Source organism: Limulus polyphemus, unplaced genomic scaffold (assembly GCF_000517525.1).
Source record: "Limulus polyphemus unplaced genomic scaffold, Limulus_polyphemus-2.1.2 Scaffold465, whole genome shotgun sequence".
Classification (NCBI taxonomy): domain Eukaryota; kingdom Metazoa; phylum Arthropoda; class Merostomata; order Xiphosura; family Limulidae; genus Limulus; species Limulus polyphemus.
In genome coordinates this window covers 547,747-566,858 of record NW_013666075.1, presented here as the reverse complement: position 1 = coordinate 566,858, position 19,112 = coordinate 547,747, and the positions used below count along the sequence as shown (strand labels likewise).

The following is a 19,112-nucleotide window of genomic DNA, read 5'->3' as shown; positions in this document are numbered from 1 at the left end:
CCACGGGTATCGAAACCCGGATTCTAGCGTTGTAAGTCCACAGACATACCGCTGTGCCACTGAGGGGGGGGGACTTTATTAGAAGTTAATAATAAATCTAAAATAGCATTGTTCTCAGTAGGTTCCCTAAAAATTGTTGAAGAAAACCATCCTAAAAAGTCGTCTCTTCATCATTTGACTCTTAACATATCCCAGTCTATATGTCTAAAACTAAAATTTCTCATAATTCATTTAAGTTATTTATTTTACTGTAGAAATTCTCATTAATTTCATCAGTTTTATTTAGTGGTCTGTAACAAATTCCAGCGAAAACCTTCTCTCCTTATATCTAGTAACAGAAACCGAAATAGACTGAACCTCATTTCTAATAGCTCTGATATTATCAATTTAAACAGGATATAACCCACATTTTACAGAGAAAACCACTTCTTCCACATTTGTTAGAAATCTATTCCTATAAATCAACCTGTAACCTTGTATTTTAAATATATTTCTCTTATCAAATTTGTCTAAATTTAGCTAGGTTTTAGTTATTCCCATTATATGAAAATTCCCTTTTCTGACTAGTGCTCTAAAGTCATCTATCTTATTTCTCATACTTCTAGCATCAAAATAATATCACATTCCACATGCAGGCGCGTTATAAGGATGACGGTAAAATCTCACTATTCGGTGAGGCAGGGGTGTCGCTAGGTGCTTGAAAAATTCGAGGCTTGGGCCCATAGGCGCGGGAATTTTCGGCGTGTGAATATGATATCGATCATGGTTTTATATTTTTATTTTTCACGACACCAACTGGGGATTTGGGGCATTATCAAATAGAATCAGAGCATGGGCCCCGTGTGCCAGTGCGTCTCTGCGCTGAGGCAAGAGTATCCCAAGAGCTGGCGGTGGGTGGTGTTGAGTATCTATTTACCCTCTAATGTATTAGTCAAAATTAGGGACGGCCAGCGCAGATAGGCCTCGAATAGTTTTGCGCGAAATTAAACCAGCAAACAAATATCTATTGTTAGCAATTTTTAATATCGAACTCAATTCAGTTTCAAGCTATTATAAGTTTCTTTTGGTGTATATTTAATATGTCACTTAAACGTAGTAATAAAATGTATTTAAAGGAATACGACATAATGTAAATATACTGTTTCCTATATGTTTTCCCTTTTTTCTACTTATATGATATATTAATATGTTTGTATAAGCATTCTTTACCAAGCGTAGGAGTATTCTAATTAGTCAGAAAAATGAAAAAGTAGGTCTTATTATTCAGCATTATTTAGCTTAATGCTAAGCTTAACATATTCCACGGTTTACTATATTGATAATTCTAAGCAAGACACAAAATGGCTTTACACAATGTTTTATAAAATGCTGTTGTTACAATCATCTGATAGAAAAGCGACGCCCAGATCCCAATAGCAGATTGTAAACACTGAAAAAAAAAGTTGTGGTTTTCCTTGAAACTTTACCGGTTATTGTTGAAAGAAGTAATTCAATGCAAGGTGTGAAAACGAAACTAATAAAACTTGGGTGCCTAACTTATTTGTAAGTTTAAGTTTGCCTTATTATTTCTGATTGATATATATCATGACTTCTTTTTGTAAAATGTGTTACTTATACTGATGGTATTGTTATTGATGGCATTATACTGTACGTGGTAGTGCAAATATGAACATTAAGTAGTTTAGGGATTTAGACAGCGAGTTGTTTTAGCTTGTAGCCTCTATATCAGTGTATGTTATTATGTTGTCATATAACTTATAAGCTATATTAATATTGTGTAGCACTTGTTTTTTAGATATGGTTATAAATCATAATGTAAATTATATTGCAGTCCATACATAACTGTATCATGGTGCCTAAATTAAAGACTAACACTGTGCTACATCTTGCAAGTTGTTTAAGCTAGCTAAGTGTATAAAGAATATTGATTGTTGAGGAAAGAGATTTCCTGTGAAAGTTAAAAGTTTATCATTATTATTTGTAAACTGTAAATCAGAGATAAATTAATGTTGATACAAACATGATGTTTTAAAGAATTACTCCATTTTAAGCATACCATGACTCACATCTTACCTACACTGTATTATGTATATCTCATGCTGTTATGTTTGAACATTTGCCTAATTTGGATTAGTGATGATTGTGCAGTTTTGTTAAACATGTATTGGCAGGAGAAACATTCATTCAGTCTAGTAAATTGCTATGACTGAAGAAGTAGAAAGTGGTAGTCAAAAAAGCTGAATCTATACAAGGTAGAATAAGGGGTTCCGGTACAGTACATAACCTCTTCTCACACATATGGCTGCTTTCATTCAGTGCTGCTATCTATATGCAAAAGCTTTTTTGCATGCCACAAGCCTTGAATTCCCTTGTATCTCACAATCAATGTAGCTCAATTGTGTCTCACATGTAAATCATCATGCAACAACCCTCCACCAATAGGAGTACGACACACCCTCCTGATGCATGTGACTCCCTCTTTTCGATTCTACCAAACTTACACTTGTTAGGCACTCATCAAGTGCAGATGTTTTTCACTTGAGCTCTTTTTTTTGTGTTTTGAGAAATAGTGATTTACTTGACTTAGTTGCAATAGATAGTTTTGTCTGTAGTAATTTGCCATGATAACATACTTTTGTTTATTCATTTTTTTCTTTTCATTTTTGATTTTTTCATGGTTTAAGATGAATTCCAATGTTTCTGTTTTGAAACTTCTGATATTATTATTGCTACTTTGAATGCCATTACTGGCTTCAGATCGGGGGGGTCTTGACTATGGATTTTCCGGCTATCATTCATCGGGAGATTGATCATTATATGAGGCATCCTTTTTCTCTCCCAACAATGTTCAGCTTCTTTCTGCATTACTTAACCTATTCATGATGAGGAAGATTATAACAGTTTTTCTTTCTTCCTTCCTACCTGTGGTGTGCCTTCCCATGCATCTCCTACAAAATCTACTAGGCCTAACTCTGCCTTTTTTGATTTGCTTTCGCTAGTGGGTTCCATTTTTTCATTTTCATATGATACTGTTTCTTGTTTTAACATGACACCTGCCATTAGAGTCATTTGTTTTCCTTCCTTTCCCTGATATCATGGTTCATGCCGAGCATTTTGTTTCTCAGTTGAGTGCTGGTGTTAGCATGTCTCATCCTCCATAGACTTCTGATCTTTATGCTTTTTTCAACTCTTAGCAGGTAGTCACTTTTGCTCATCTGGGGGCTGTCCCTGATAATCCTATCCATTTCTTTTTCCCACCTTCATCTTACCTTTTCAGCTCTCTTACAGTACTTGTCCAATATACATCTCCTTTCTGAGGCACTCCACTGATCCCCTGAGAGGTATTTTGAGGGATAAACTTTCTCTCCTTACTCCTCATTGGCACTGTTGTCCTTTTCAGCCCTGTCCCTTCACACAGGGTTTCGTTGCTGTTGGGATCTGATTGGGAAGGACTATGTTTTTCACATGTTCATCTACCTTCCCATTATCTTTGTGACTTCCAGAAGGCTCCTTTTCTCCATTTGTTTGTTTTTGAAGATTTTCCAGAGTCTTTGGATTCATGTGTGGACTCTGCAATCAGGCACCTTTCCTTTTTCCTGGAGTCACACCTCTGTTGTCCATTGAAGGAAATTATTCAGTCAGGCATGCTGCCTCCACCTCATACATTCATCTTCCATTATTTTCATTGGGTAGCTGTTTCTTCCTTGTCAGGGTACTGCTTTCCAACTTTTGCTATCCTTCAAACTTCGGTTGTGGCTGTGACTGGATAAATTACCTTTTCTATATTTATTTTTCCCTCTAGGGGTATGTCCCATTTAGAATTTGGATCTAACTCAGTGGCGAGCATTGCCTGTCCAGGTATGCTTCCTATATCTCAAATCTGCACTGTATGGCCATGATGTATACCATGGCCTATAACACACACTGTGTAGATGGGTTGTTCCACAAGATCACTAGTGGGTTGATGTTGCATCCAGCTTCTTTGTGGTTCTATCTGGAGGGTAAGGATGCTATATATTTTTACAGGCGATCCACTTTGAGCATTGGAACTCGGAGGGTGGCATTACATTCTGGCTTTTGTGTGGTCCTATCCAGAGGATGATGCTGATTGGGACAACAGTTCTTCATCTCATGCTCCACCCTAGTGTTTTCATTGCCTGAGGCTGATTTTAGTGGAGTGCCAGTCTGATTGAGGTCAACCACACATCTGGAAACCCAACATCCAAATGATGGTAGAAAGAGATGTGACTATGTGGCAGGTCACACCAAACTGTGCAAACTGATCTATGAAACAAATCCACAACCAACCACACATCTGGAAACCCAACATCCAAATGATGGTAGAAAGAGATTTGACTATGTGGCAGGTCACACCAAACTTAGTTGTGGATTTGTTTCATAGGTCAGTTTGCACAGTATATCCTTCCATTCTATTTAACTTCAGGTGAAGATGGTGTGGACCCTCCTCCTACCATGGGTCGGAGGTTCTAATCCTGATACCTCTTGGTTTTGGAGTAGAGTTGACTGTCTGTAGATGGTTCATCTATGGGGTTGAGCTTCCAATATCCTGTGATTTGGATTTCCAACCCAACCGGTTGTTCTGTCTTTTTGGTTGTGCTCCTTCCACTTTCCTCCCATGTATGTGACACCTATTTCCACACTTGGTGCAGAGTATACAGAAGTGGTGCAGTCTCCCACGTGTGTTCCTCACCCAATGGATCACACTTCTTTGGTGTTCTTCAGAAACTTTTGAAGGATACTTATTTTCTATCCCTCACATCAGTTCTTCTGCCTATTCAATTAGGGATTCTAGCTATACATGTGAGAAGAGGTAATGTACTGTATCGGAAGTTATTATTTTCCTATACTGAAAATATACTTCTGATAAGTACTTGCCTTCTCTTGCCCTCTTCTTCCTCGCTGAAAACCGATGCTTTTCTTTTCTGCCTAATCTTGAAGTGATACTTTGGTAGAATCGAGTAGAAGAAATCACATGCATCATGAGGGTGTGTCTCACTCTTATTGGTGGAGGGTTGTCATCTATCAGAAGTATATTTTTATAGGAAATTAATAACTTTTAATGATAAGAGCTACCTTATAGGTTTCTTTTTAGTGGTATGTTATGGTGTAGATCAGGGGTCGCCAACTTGCAGCTTGCATGCAGCTCTTTAAAGAGAGTTGTGTGGCTTTTGGGCTATTCTGTGTGGCCACTGATGAGAATTATCCCCTGGTTTTAGTGTAGTAAGTCCAAAGATTTACTGTTGTTGCAACAAGGGACCTTTTTTTTTTAGGTTAGACTGTTAGGGCATATTGTGGCTCTTGTAATGTTTTGGTCTTAGACATAAAGAAAAAAATGGTTCTTCTTCTTTGAAGGGTTTCCGACCTGTGGTCTAGATGGACCAATATGTCCCTTGTTGTCCATTAATCTTTTGTTATACATTATCTGGCAAACCATTTCACAAAACTAGAACTCTGAATAGAAAATAATTTTTCAGAAGTACGAGTCTGTATCTAGGCTTCCAAAGCTTAAACCTATTGCCCCTAGTAATTTAGATTACACCTCCAACTTACTCAGTCCATCCATTAGACAGACCACTAGTTATGAGCAGGTTGTTAACATTTCTAATGATTTTAATGACCTCATTTAAGTTCCAGGTTTCTCCTAATACAAATAAATTAGCTTGAATTGAACATTATTGTCATGGTTATTAATCTATAGGATAATGTAAGTCTGATTGTTAAATAGTCACTATTTTTTATTACCATGTACTACTAACTAGTAGTTGAAGGTCTCCAATTTTCATCCACATTTTGTTTGATTATTTCCTAACCAAGACTTTTGCTTCCTATGTTTCTGAAGTGCAACCTATTCCAAGGAAAGTATTCCAACATATCAATTTAGATAGATGTAATGTTTCCTTGACACAAATGCAGTCAAACAAGCAAGATTTGCATTTGTTGCATATGTCAGTTTATAAATAGTTAAATGATGGAAAACCTTTTGAATATAAACAAGTGTTGCTTTGTGTATATATGTCAATTATATTCTGATGCTTATTTTTTGAAATAGTTATTCTTTATACAATTTATAATTATATTAATTTCATCTTTAGCCAGATTGGCATTAAGACTGGATAGTGATTTTGTACTTGGTTTACTGTAAAAACAAGCTTCTCTGAGAATTTAGGGTTGAATGTTGGGCTGCCTATGTTGTTTTTCAGTGTTCCACCACATGACTGTGGTTTAAGTTAGGTCACATTTTTCACATGAAACATCTGCAGTTTTAATACTTTCCTGTTTTGTTATTTATCACAACTATAGAATGCAGTCATTATCTCCAGTCACTTTTCATCCAAAACATTAGAATGAGCTCTCTATTTAGTGTTTGGACTGTTAGTGCTAGGATTACTTAAACTACAACCAAAATGTCACTGAATCCAGTTATTGCCTAAGTAGTATCCTATTCCATGGGTCATAGTACCCCAGTGAAGGATCTGTGAGGAAAACAGATCTTGCATAGTTTTTTCAACTCCAGCTTATTATTCACGACAGTAAATTTCTTTGGAAGCAAAACATTCACAAAATGATTGGATACACTACCTTAAACTAACAAAGCTTCCACTCCTGCAGATCAAAAATGTTAAATACTTCTAAAATGTTGTCAATTACAAATTCACTGAATTGGTTTGATAAATGGGTTATTGTACTTTCAACAGTTTTCTTTTCTAGACTTGCACTGTAATATGCTTACAGTCTTTGTTTCTAGTCTCACTTCATTGAAGTTTTAGATATATATCATGCACTTCTAGAATATTTACAGAAACTAACTGTTTTGTTTATTCCTTATTAGAGCTGGGTGATTAGTGGAATATAATAATTGATTAATCATTGACCTCATTCTTTGTTGTCACAAAGGGAACAGACACATATGAACAACATCGCATCTTGACAGCCCAGAACAAGCATGCAACACGTAAAGCTATAGGAAGCAACCATCAAAACACACTAGCCCCCCTGTTGTCTTGCCCTTATTGAGCCAGACATTTTCAAGCCAGGATCGGGCTAATCAGTCACCTCCGAACACACAAAATCATTGGATGATGATGAAGATGGTTCTCTTCAATCATGAAGGATGAACCACAAAAAAACAACAACAACAAATTTTGCAATTGCTGCTCATTGGTTACTGGTTGTATCAATTAACCGAGTTAAGCTGTACTGAGAAAAGTACTGTATGGCATCTATAATGAGTTCTTATTGGAAGCTTGCTAGCTATGTTGTGTGTCATCCAACATCAGGTTAAACCAGATAAACCATAGAAATACATCTATATGTACAATGGAATGATTAAGCAATGATTACATTAGAAAAGAAGTATAAAAAAAGCTGTTGCTAAATCAAACTAATTAGTTGCATGAGGCAGTCCGGTAGCTACCCTGCACCATTCAACACCAGAGCTTGCATTGGAGTTAGTCCGTCTTACCCTCCATTGAAATGGATCAAAGTTCAGTTAATTCTACTGTTAATTCTCTCTCTCTCTCTTTACTAGGAATAGAACAAATTAATGTAAGGAGGCAACTGAAGAAATGATGAAAAATATTGGGGTTAATTGAGAGAGAATTCAGCTATGAAACTATACAAGTTAAATTTCAAACTACTTTCTTTTGAAAATGTTATATTTCTTTGAAAGCTGACCTTTTAAAATTACTGTTACCATCATTTGGAAAAGATCAACTATTTTCTTGTAATTATGACATATGGAAGAAGTAAACAAAATGTATGTTTTATTCATTGAATTCTGACTCCTTGGTTCTTATGTAAACTTCCTTAAGTTAGTGAGCTGTTGAAATTGCCACTGACATCATACACATTCCCGATATTTTTAGTAAGTACTAATTGTGACATGTTTTATACTTAGTATTAAGTTAAAATTGTGGACTGTTATATTTGAGATTCATTGAGCATTATATTTTTATTGCAATTTAACTATTGCAAGAATTTATGAAAATTTGGACAACTGTTGATACATTAATATTACTTAGTGAGGCCTGTTGATGTAAAATTGCCAATTAAGGAAGAAACACTAACCCAAATACCTTCCTGTCTCAAGGGCCAAGATTAAATGGATTTTAATACCACTGGAATGCCATGGACAAGCAGTTATTTCAATCCTTGGTACATTTAGTTTCATTGGGATGGTTGGTTGATATCTTTATGAAGATTATTGAGTTCGTTTTCTTTATTTTATGTTTATAAAGTTCATTCTTTTACTTACTTGTATATACACTTATGTTTTGCAGCTATCCAGAGTTTGAGTTTATACTGAAAAATGTTTCATGTCACACTACCTTTTTTTTCTAAATAAAGGCATTGGTATTTCAAACAGGGTACCTTACTTCTGCTCACATACATAGCTATTCTTGTTCAGTGCTGCCCTCTACTTGCCACAAGCCTTTCCCTCCCACACATCCCTTGATTCACATGGTTTAACTGATTCTTGCATGCAAACTATCATGTGACGAACTTTAATCAATACAAGCGCCACACACCAATGTGACTCACTTGACTCCCTCTGTGCTATTCTACCTAACTATCACTTCTCGTTTGGCAGTGCTCATGTTTGGACATTTAGTTTGTGCTCTTTTCAAGAGTTTTGAATCTTTGTATCGAGTTGCTGATATCAAGTTTACTATTTCTTATTCAGTAGTACTAATTTGTAACTTCTTCCGAAATGGAATTGTTTTATATTTCTACCCAGTTAGAGAACTTGGTCATTAATTATAAACTTTTTCGTACTGTTTACAAACACAGTTGTGTTTGATTATTCCTTTGGAATAATGAATTCTGAAGTTCAAGTTACCACTTTGGAGGTTATACCTGCTACAAGCACATTTACACAGGCTTCAGGTGGGGGGGACCTTGACTACGGAATTTCAGCAGTTATTCATTGAGATATTGATTGTTATTTGAACCATACTTCTTCTCCTGATGTTGCCCATTTTCCTCCAGAACATGCCAAACCTGTTTGGGACAATGAAGTTTTTGACAACCTTTTTCCTCTACCTGAATTTGCCGTGTCTTCCACAATTCATACTGTGGGAACAACTAGGCCTCATATGGCTTTTGTGGACATGATTTCACAGGTTTGTTCCATTTCATCCCATTCCCCGATTTCCTATAATCTTCTCCCTTTCTTGTTACATGATTTTCCTTCCTCTCAGTATTTTGTGTTTCCTCCTTCCATTGATGTTGGGGTTCATAATGAACATTTTGTATTTAAGTTCCATGAGTGCACTAGCATGCCTCACCATCTGCAGGTTTCTAATGAGTTTGTTTTAGCGTACCATTAGGCTGATTTTCCATTCCTTGATTCTCAGCTCCTAGAATAAATTTTACCCATTTAAGGGTGGACCCTGATTATCTTATTTGTTTATCCCATGTCCATTTTCTTACTTTCATCTTACCCTCGTGTCTATCCTACAGCTCTTGTCCTCACTTCTTACCAGGTCCTATTTTTTGGGGGTGGGGGGATTTTTGTCTTCTATGGCAGCACTTATCCCCATGGGTTATATTCATATGAGATCTCTTCAATAGACTCTCTACAACCAGTGGAACTTTGCATGGGATCCCTTGGATGTTCCTATTACTCTTCCTCCTACCCTAATAGATGACCTGAATTGGTGGTTGGAAAAGGCTCACTCTTCATCAGATGTTCTGCTTCCTCCCCCTCTTCTGGATTTATATATTTTTATGGGTGCTTTTCTTCATGAGTGGGGGAGTGTAGGTCGAGCAACAAGTAGCTACAGGTCAATGGTCTTTGATTGAGAGCTCTTATTGTATCAATATCCTGAAGCTTCTCACCTTATATCAGATTTTGGATCATTTTCTTCATATTGCCAGCAATTGTCTGGTTATGATCCATTCTGACAATTCTATGGTGGTGGCATACATCAATCACCAGGGAGGCACTCGTTCTCATTCCCTATGTGATCAAACGTTGGATCTCCTTTTTTGGGCTCTCATGTATGGTATTAATCTCCTTGTGTGTCATGTACTTGGTGCTTTTAAACATGTTACAGATCATTTTTCCTATCTGGACAAAATTTATTTGACGGAGTGCTCTATAGATCCTCAAGTTACCTCTGTTTTGGTCTTTGGTACCTTATTCACTTGCACTGGCTGTCAGTGCATTCAGTCAAGATTGTACAGACAAATTCCTTTATGTGTATCCTCCCATCTGAATTCTTTCCAGGGTGATTTCTATCATCCACACCACTCATGTATGGTATTCATCTCCTTGTGTGTCATGTACTTGGTGCTTTCAACCATGTTACAGATCATCTTTCCTATCTAGACAACATTTAATCGACAGAGTGCTCTATAGATCCTCAAGTTTTCCAGTGGTTATGCAATTAGTGGAGTACTCCACACTTGGATGCATTTGCCACAATCTTCACAACCAAGTCACCTCTGTTTTGGTCTCTGGTATCTTATTCACTTGCACTGGCTGTCAGTGTATTCAGTCAAGATTGAACAGACAAATTCCTTTATGTGTATCCTCCCATTTGAATTCTTTCCAGGATGATTTTTGTCATCCACACCGCTCGATGTCAAGTCCCTCTGATTGCCCCTAACTGGCCAACCCAACCTTGGTTTCTGAGACTGTTCCAGATCCAATTTGCTCCACCATTGCCTCTTCCCATGACTTCATCCCTTCTACGGCAACCTCAGTCCAGGTAGTTCATCTAGCCCTTCCTACCCATTGCCTTCATGCCTGGTTTTTATATGGTTCTTGGCAAAGAGATCCAGTTTGTCATGGTGAGTAGCTTCATTGTTGGCATATTTGTTCTTCTTCCATGGAGGTTTATAAATATAAGTGGAATGTTTTCTGCCATTGGTCTTTGGATTGGGGGGTTACCTCTGCTCATCCCACTGTTCTTATTATTACGGATTTCCTCACTCAGTCATTTGATCAAGGGACTTCTATCTCCTTGATCACAGGTTATCAGGTTGCCTTATCTCACAATTTTTGTTTTTTTCAGTACTCTAAAGTTTTTACCTCTCGTACCTTATCACTCTTGTCATGTTTCTTCTGGATTAGTCAACCTCCAAGGTGTGTGGTCCTTTCAGATTGAGATGTCAATATGGTGCTGCACTGCATTATTTTACCTCTTTTTGAACCTTTGTCATCTTGTTCCATGTTTCCTTTACCCCTTAAGGCACATTTCCTTCTCCTTTTGGCCTGTGGACGTCATTGTTCGGATTTGTTTACCATCGACATTTCACAAACTCTGTACCAATCCTCTTATATTCTCCTTTACATGGATCAATCTTTCCTTCCCAAAAGTTTGGTGGTGCAGGAGGGTAATTCCTCCTTCTCGCTGATTTCCCTACCTTCCATTTCACATCTCTATTCCTGATCTGATCCAGATAGACTTCTATGTATTGTTTGTGCTCTTCGTTGTTATATTGCCCACATGGCTTCCTTTTGTAATAACCATTCCCACCTTTTCATTCCCTGGCAGCTATCCTCTGTTTGTGGTCTCTCTTCTTCCACCCTTACCAATTGGTTTGGATTTTAATTTGATTAGCTTATTCTTCCTTGTCTCCTTCTTCCCTTAATTTGTTCCAGGTATCTTCCCATCAGATTAGGCACCTTACTTTTTCCCTGGCATCTCATCTTTGTCATCCTTTGGAGGAAATTCTTCAAGTAGGCATGTGAACCACTCAGCATATTTTCATCTCTTACTATCTGCATCCTGTTGGGTTATCGTCTTCCGTCTGTTGCCATTTCTTCAGACTTTGGTGTGATTGTAACTGGGTAAGTTTTCTTTCTTTTATTATATATATATTATTTTCAGGGGCCTGTCCCATGTTTTTACCAGGATCCCACTCTCTGATGAGTGGTGCCCGTCCAGGTACACTTCAATCTCTTACAATTATACAAACCAAACCTATGCTGTACAGCCATGTTGACTTAACTTTCACAATTTCCATGGCCACATAATACTTGTTGTTCATTCCAATCATATAAACTAGAGATGGGATGTTCCACAAGATTGCTTGTAGGTTATTCCCCTTGATATATTTGCTTTATGAATATGCCTGTTCTGAACCATACTAACTCATGCACTTCATGAATAAAGCAGTAGGAGATTGCTGCCCATCCCTGCCATACCTTAGATTGAATAAATCATGTTTGGTCTGCTTTTCAAAATAGGGTTTTGTGGTCATCCAGTGCATTGCATTGTCTCTGGTGTGAACATTCCTTCAGACTCTCCACTGCATTTTTCTCCCCTCACTTCTTCTAGTGGAGTATGAGAGTCCTTACTACTTTCCAGTTCCAAACTGCTATGGTGGTGGACCATGGAGGTATATCCTCCTGAATGAGAAATATACAATGAAAACAATAGACTCCATTCAGTTGAGAGTAGGGCAGTGGTCATCTACTGGTGTAGATGACAAGATGTCCTGCGAGTTTTTCCGAGGGGATGTTCTAGCTTTGGAGTGAGTTGTCATAATGATTGAGATCCCTCATCCTAACTTCACATGGAAGTTGGTTCTCGGTGGTTGAGCTTTGGATTTAGAACTGAAACAATCACCCTATTGCCCACACTCATGTTGTGATGATTTTTATCCCTCATCCTACCCCCATATGGATGTTGGTTTGTGGCAGTTGAGTTTTGGATTGTAGTTGACTTACTGATGGTATGATCTTTGTCCTACCCTTGCATGGATGTTGGTTCCCGGTGGTCAAGTTTTGGATGGAGTTGACTTGTTGTGTACGGTCCATTGTGCCCTAGCTACTCTACACCTTGAGGCATTACCCTTAATTTAACCACATTCTGTTCATAAGGGAGATTGAAATTATTACATGGTGTGGTTCAAATCACTGTCTAACCTGTGTTCTCTCCTATTGGGATGTGCTCCTTACAATTTTCCACCCAGATCTGTGATATATTTTTTCCGTGTCTAGGCGAAGAATTTATCTGGTACAGAAGTGATGAAGTCTCCCACATATATTCTTCTTATTAGAGGGTTCCTTCATTAGGGTGTCCTTCTGATGCTTTCAAAGGATGCTTCTATTTTCTCCAATATGTTGGTTCCTCCACCTATTCAGTGTGGGATTCTCACAACTTATGTGAGCAGATTAAGGTACCATGTCAGAAGTTATGATTTTCCTTACTTCCGTTCACACTTCCAACTCTTCCTCCCCATTGTCAACTGGAACTTCAGTTTCTGCCTAAACTTGAAGTGATAGTTAGGTAGAATAGTATAGATGGTGTCACATGAGTCAAGTAGGTGTGTGGCACTTGTATTGGTGGAGGTTTGTTGCATGATAGTTTGCATGCAAGAATCAGTTAAACCATGTGAATCGAGGGGAGTGTGGGACTGAAAGACTTGTAGCATGAGAAAAAAAATTTTGCAAATAGAGGGCAGCACTCAATGAAAATAGCTATGTATGTGAGTAGAAGTAAGTGCCTGTCGGAAATAAATTTTCACTATAGGAAAAGTATAACTTATATTTATTTCTTTTCTTTATTAGGTAGGAACCATGTCAAAAGTGGAGACGCTAACAGACATAGGAGATGTCTCTGTAAGTAACCATCATACTCCTCATTCGCCTGATGCTACCAAATTTCTTAACAGCCCAATAACTTTAGACTTTGATCCTTTGAGTTTTGAGTTCAAAGAATCTAATTCTGAAAGTATCATTACCAGTGGGCTTGAGGGTGATGAAGCAGATCAGCAGATTGAAAATGATGAAATAGATTTTTTGTCCTTGAAAAATCATGATAAAGTCAGTTTAAACACACAAAATTCAACATCTGAGTTACAAAACAGATCACACATATCAGGTAAAAAATATGTAGGAGATTCTTTACTTAGAGACAGAGAGGATTCTGAATCATCAAGTGATGAACAACAAACCCCTAGCGATGGGTCAGGTTCTGAGTCTGATATAGATTCTTCAGATACACATTCAGATGTTAATGAAAGCAAAACTGTTAAAGAATATGTAAATTCTATTGCAAATCCAGAACAAAGAGTTACAGCACCAGAAACTGCTCATATATATCATCTTCCAACTCCAGAAAATGATGTTAAATCATTCACCAAAAGTGAAAACATAATTTATACTCAGGAAGATGTATCTCCAATCACAACAGTTTTAACCACAACCTCTAAAACTGATACTTGTACAGGTGATGATGGTTATCTCATACAGGCCACTGGTAATTACTCATATACTTATGATGACTATGAAAGTGAGGAACATAAAGTAATAGACTTGCTAGAAAATAGTATTAGTGAAGAACATGACTCATTAATAGATTTTGTTACTGAATCAAATTTACAAGAACACAGAAATCGAAGTGTAGGAGAAGAATGGATAAATGAAAATCATGAGTTAGAGCATGCAAACAAAACAAATGATAAATTCTTGTTTAAAAAAATAGAAGATAAAGAACATGATTTGTATCAAAATCCAAGTAATAAGCATGACTTATTTCAAACAAATGTAATTGTAGAGCATGTTGTTACCCCAAGGGAATTGGAGTTTGAGTGTGATTTCATGCCAATTGGAACAGAAACTAAGCATGATATAACCCCTGTTAATGCAAAAGTGGAATATGATGCAATCTCAGGTGAAGTAGATATTGAGCAAGATGTAACCCCAAGAAATAAGGCAATTATGAAGCAAGAGCAGTTGTTTCCTGATGCTATCGAAGCAGAGCAAGTCGCAACCCCCTATATGGAGCATGGAAAAAGCAAACTGGAGGAGCATGTTGTGCATGAAGAGCATGTGGTGTCTTATTCCTCTGACTCAGATGTAAGTCTGTGTATGTAGAAATTAACATAGCTTTTTGTATTTCAGATCTTTTTACCAAATATTTATAAATGCACGTATAAAGTTTTTCAATTAGACACATTCTTATTTTTGGATTATTTAATAATGATTTTGCCAAGCTTATATTAAATGATGGTGACATTAAACCAAAACAGTTTTTAAAATACTAAAACCATAGAGACATAGAAATTGTACACCAAATTATCAGGTTTAATCTGGATATGTTTTGCAGACCACTTTTTCCTTCCAAAGACTTGGACTGTTAGGAAGGGTGTGTGGAAAACCCACCCTTCAGTTTCTTCTCTGTATGATCATTCACATGCTATTCTTCTCCTTTGTCCTGTGCAGGCAGTGTGATGTTAACTTCACTACCTTTAGAGCCAATTGAAATAGTCTTTTTTTTGCTGTAGAGTTTCTTTTGCATCTCATGTTTTTTTCATCTTCTTCTTTGATTAGGTGGATTAAGCAATTCATCTGGCTGATTTCTTCCTCGCAAAATCTTTTCTGTAGTAGTGCTGAGGTGCTAGCTATTTGTTCTGTGGGTAGGTAAATATCTACCTCGGATACACTTTCAGCAAGGAAATATGTTAATGGTCAGTGTTTTCAGTTAGAACAAAACATCACATCTTAAAGAGTGAAATCTGTTACTGCTGCATACTTACATCACAGCTCCATAGTTGTTTACTGTCACCATATCTTGGCAACAAAAAATTTAAATTTTATCAGCTTGTTTCTTATTGTCATCTAACTTTAAAGCTTTTAATGTCTATATAAATGCAATGCTTTATAATCTTATTTTTTAAAATTTTTTGTTAAGTTTTTATTTTTTTATATTCAGGCATGATTTTGCATTTAAATTAGTAGTCTGCTCACATTAACTGTTAAAGTATCTTCAGATGGATTGACTTGACTACCCTGTATGTCAGTGTGTTTTAGTACGTTTCAGCAGATTTGAATGTTTGTTTTACAAATTTTTTTATGTGTAGAAGGTATATTTTGGGCTAGAAATAATGATTGTTTATATTATATACTGTGCATGTATCCAGTAATCTGTCAGTTTTTTTTTTTATCTGAATGATATATGTATGTGTAGATATGGTATTGTACTACTTTGATGGTTGAAAGCTTTTCATGAAAAATAACAGTGACTGATCTTATCAGTCAGTATGTGCTTTGGCAAGATTGAGTTAGAAATGCATATATCATAAATCTAATTATTTATATTTTTAAGAAAATGTGTGTTATAAATCCAGTCTTGTTTATTTTCATCTTGGTCAGCACACTTTTTTTTATATTATTGTATAATGTAACTTAGTAAGAAACATACACAACTGTTAAGTGGTAGTTATATGCTGATTTCAGTTGGTTTCTTTTTAGGCAATTATACATGCACTTGTGTCTAAAAGTATAATGTATATGTATAAAGTATTATGAATTAGGTCTGTTATAGCAATAGTATTACATGAGCATGTTTATAACAGACCATGAGTCATATCACATGTTACATGAGAAAGATTCTTGGTTATCAGATAGATTGAAGTGTCTTATAATGTAGTTATGTTCATCCAGTATCAATTACTTGCACGTATCATGTAGTAATGTTATGCTGTTTTGAGAATGTGATTGATCTTTAAAGATGGTAGTTAGGAAATGTGGTTGAACTTGGAAGATGCTAATTAGGATCATCACATGATCTGAAATTACTCTTTTTATTACAATCTTTTATATATTCAGTTTGCATAGGTTCAAAAGTATTAATGTTGATGTATTAACAATTTTATGTTTTGAAGCCATTATGGAATATTGTATTATAAAAAAAGGAAAGGCATACATGTGCCAGAATTTCATTAATTATTAATATTTTAAGAAAAAAAGTCACAAAAAAAGTTTTATTTCATACAGCATAAGGTGGTAAGAAGATTAGAAAATTAAAATAATATTTTACTTGTAGGTATACATATAGTAATGTAATTTATTGTGTTAAACCATGACATTTGTGTTAAGATTTTTTGATGAAAAGAAAAGTTTTTAAACAAGGTTATATGTATTTCTATTGTTTATGGAACATTTTTGACAACAAGTGTGATGGGACATCCAACTAAGAGTGTTGTTTTTTGATACTACCTCATGCTTAACTAACATATTTTTTGGGTTTTGTGTATAAAATAGCATGTGTAATTTGCTAATAGGTAAACCAGTCCCAGCAAGGCTTTTCTTGCAGCTATAGAGCTCATCCAACTGGCTGAGTTTCAGCAAACAGTTTTAGTTTAAACAGCATTTGTAATGAGTCATTTACAGGATGTACTTAAGCTGTATCATTTAGTTACTTATTATGTAGTAAGTATCCATGTATTTAAGTCACAAGTGTTATTTGCTTATTAACTTTATACCTGATCATTGTGGTTTAAAACAATTTAATTTTCATAGTTGGGTTACTATTAGGATTAATACATAGGCTGCTTGTATGCATGTACACACTGTAAAGAAATATTCAAGAAATTCCTTATGGTATTTTCTATCGTGTGTCAAGTTCGAATGATAAAGTATTTAATACAATAAGTTGAAGTACTATTTTATCTTATTAAAACCTGGGATAATGATGGCAGAAAATTTTAAGGGGGGGCAATTAATTAAAAAGCTGAAATTGATCTAACTTTTTAATAAAATAGTGATTAAAAGAAATCAAATGTGTTTATAGAAGTTATATTTTTAATTGAATGATATAAAATGAGTTTACTATATATAAAAGCTGAAAAATAATATGTGATCAATATGCCTAGATTTTTTCAGGGGGGAGCTGGGACCAATTGCCCCCCCCCCCACACCTCTGGTTTTGGCTTGTGCCTTCTTTTGGGCAGAGTATTTTACAACAACACAACAGTATAATTTTACAAGCAGTCTTATATTTTAAACATATGGACATACACAAGACAAAGAAATACTATTTGATGTAAACAATATATGATAAAATCTCATCTTACAAAAAATACAATTTATAAAAATAATACACTTACATTTGTTTGTCCATAACTTTTATAGCAAATTTGTTGATCAAATGCAACAAATCTCATATTGTTAGAAAGGCATTTGTCCAAGGAGTATGGATTGCATATTGGCTTTTCCATTCAGAATTACCTTACCTGATTTTTGCTTAATCAAACTTTTTAATACAGTGAGTATGGTACATGATGGCATAATGTTGTTGTCATCACGTGACGACTGGCTTTGATTTTAGCTTTAGTTTTTTTATTTGCAAAGTATTTCACACAAACAACACTTAATCTGCATGTAATTTCCTAAAAAAATGAACATTACACTAATTACAATTTCTATGGACTTTCTCAACTTATTTAGGTCTAAAATATCATGTGCAGTTCATTCAAAACCATATGTTTATCACTTTGTGAACATAAATTCAGATGTTTCTGCATATTCAGCTAAATTTGCCTTTATTATAACTTTACATTTACTTTACTTAGCAATAATGTAGCTTCAGTTTGTTTCACAAACTGCTTTAAACACCTTTTATCTACTTTTTCTTTACAACAGGTTTTATTGTTAATATTTGTATTTTTCTGTTTCAGTTTGTAAAATGGTATCATACACTGAACTCTCATAACTGTTTAATACTCTGTACACTATTATAAGCACCATTGCTTTACTTTATTGTTTACGTGTAGTTTTATTAAAAAAGTTATGTCTGCATGAGTTTGTTTGTCTAACCCTGTAAAATTCTTTCTAATAGTCAAGGATTTATTGATTTAACACATAATTCCTGCAAGAAAGCGTAGCTTTAATATTGTGCATTAAAATGATAGAATAAGGAAAATTCAAGTGAAGGACATGAAAACTATTGCAAATGTTTTGTGGGTCGTAGCTAGTAATAAGATAATAAAGTGCATGTGTATTGGGGAATTAAAGTGATTAGCCTCTGTATTTGTTGATCTATGGTTTCCGTGTTCCTATGGGTAGAGTTTCTTTAAAGTTTTAGTATATATAACTTTTTAGTATAAACAAAAGTTGAACAGAAGAACAGGTGTCTGTTTGGGGTATTCTGTGTTGAGTTTACCAGCATTTTGCTATAGGATCTTTTTAAATTTATCCTAACCTCTCTGAAGTGTTCTTTAAGGTTGTCATGCAAAGGTCATCCAGTTTCTTTAATACATTTTGCAGAGCTCAAGTTACATTCAAATTCATATACCACATTTTATAATGTCACAGTTGCCAATATGTTCAGCTTTTTTTTGGTCATACAGTC

The 19,112-nt window shown here is 35.6% G+C and overlaps 1 protein-coding gene across 1 annotated transcript in view; it reads left to right on the top strand.

The window, feature by feature from the left end:
* Nucleotides 1–1,523: 1,523 nt before the first annotated feature.
* Nucleotides 1,524–19,112, top strand: part of LOC106458450 — a 125,094-nt gene continuing 107,505 nt past the window's right edge. Inside the window, exons 1-2 of the mRNA XM_022384661.1 lie at nt 1,524–1,542; nt 13,547–14,836. Of these exons, the coding sequence (XP_022240369.1) occupies nt 13,556–14,836 (1,281 nt within the window). The 5' untranslated portion in view covers nt 1,524–1,542; nt 13,547–13,555. The remainder of the gene's footprint in view (nt 1,543–13,546; nt 14,837–19,112) is intronic.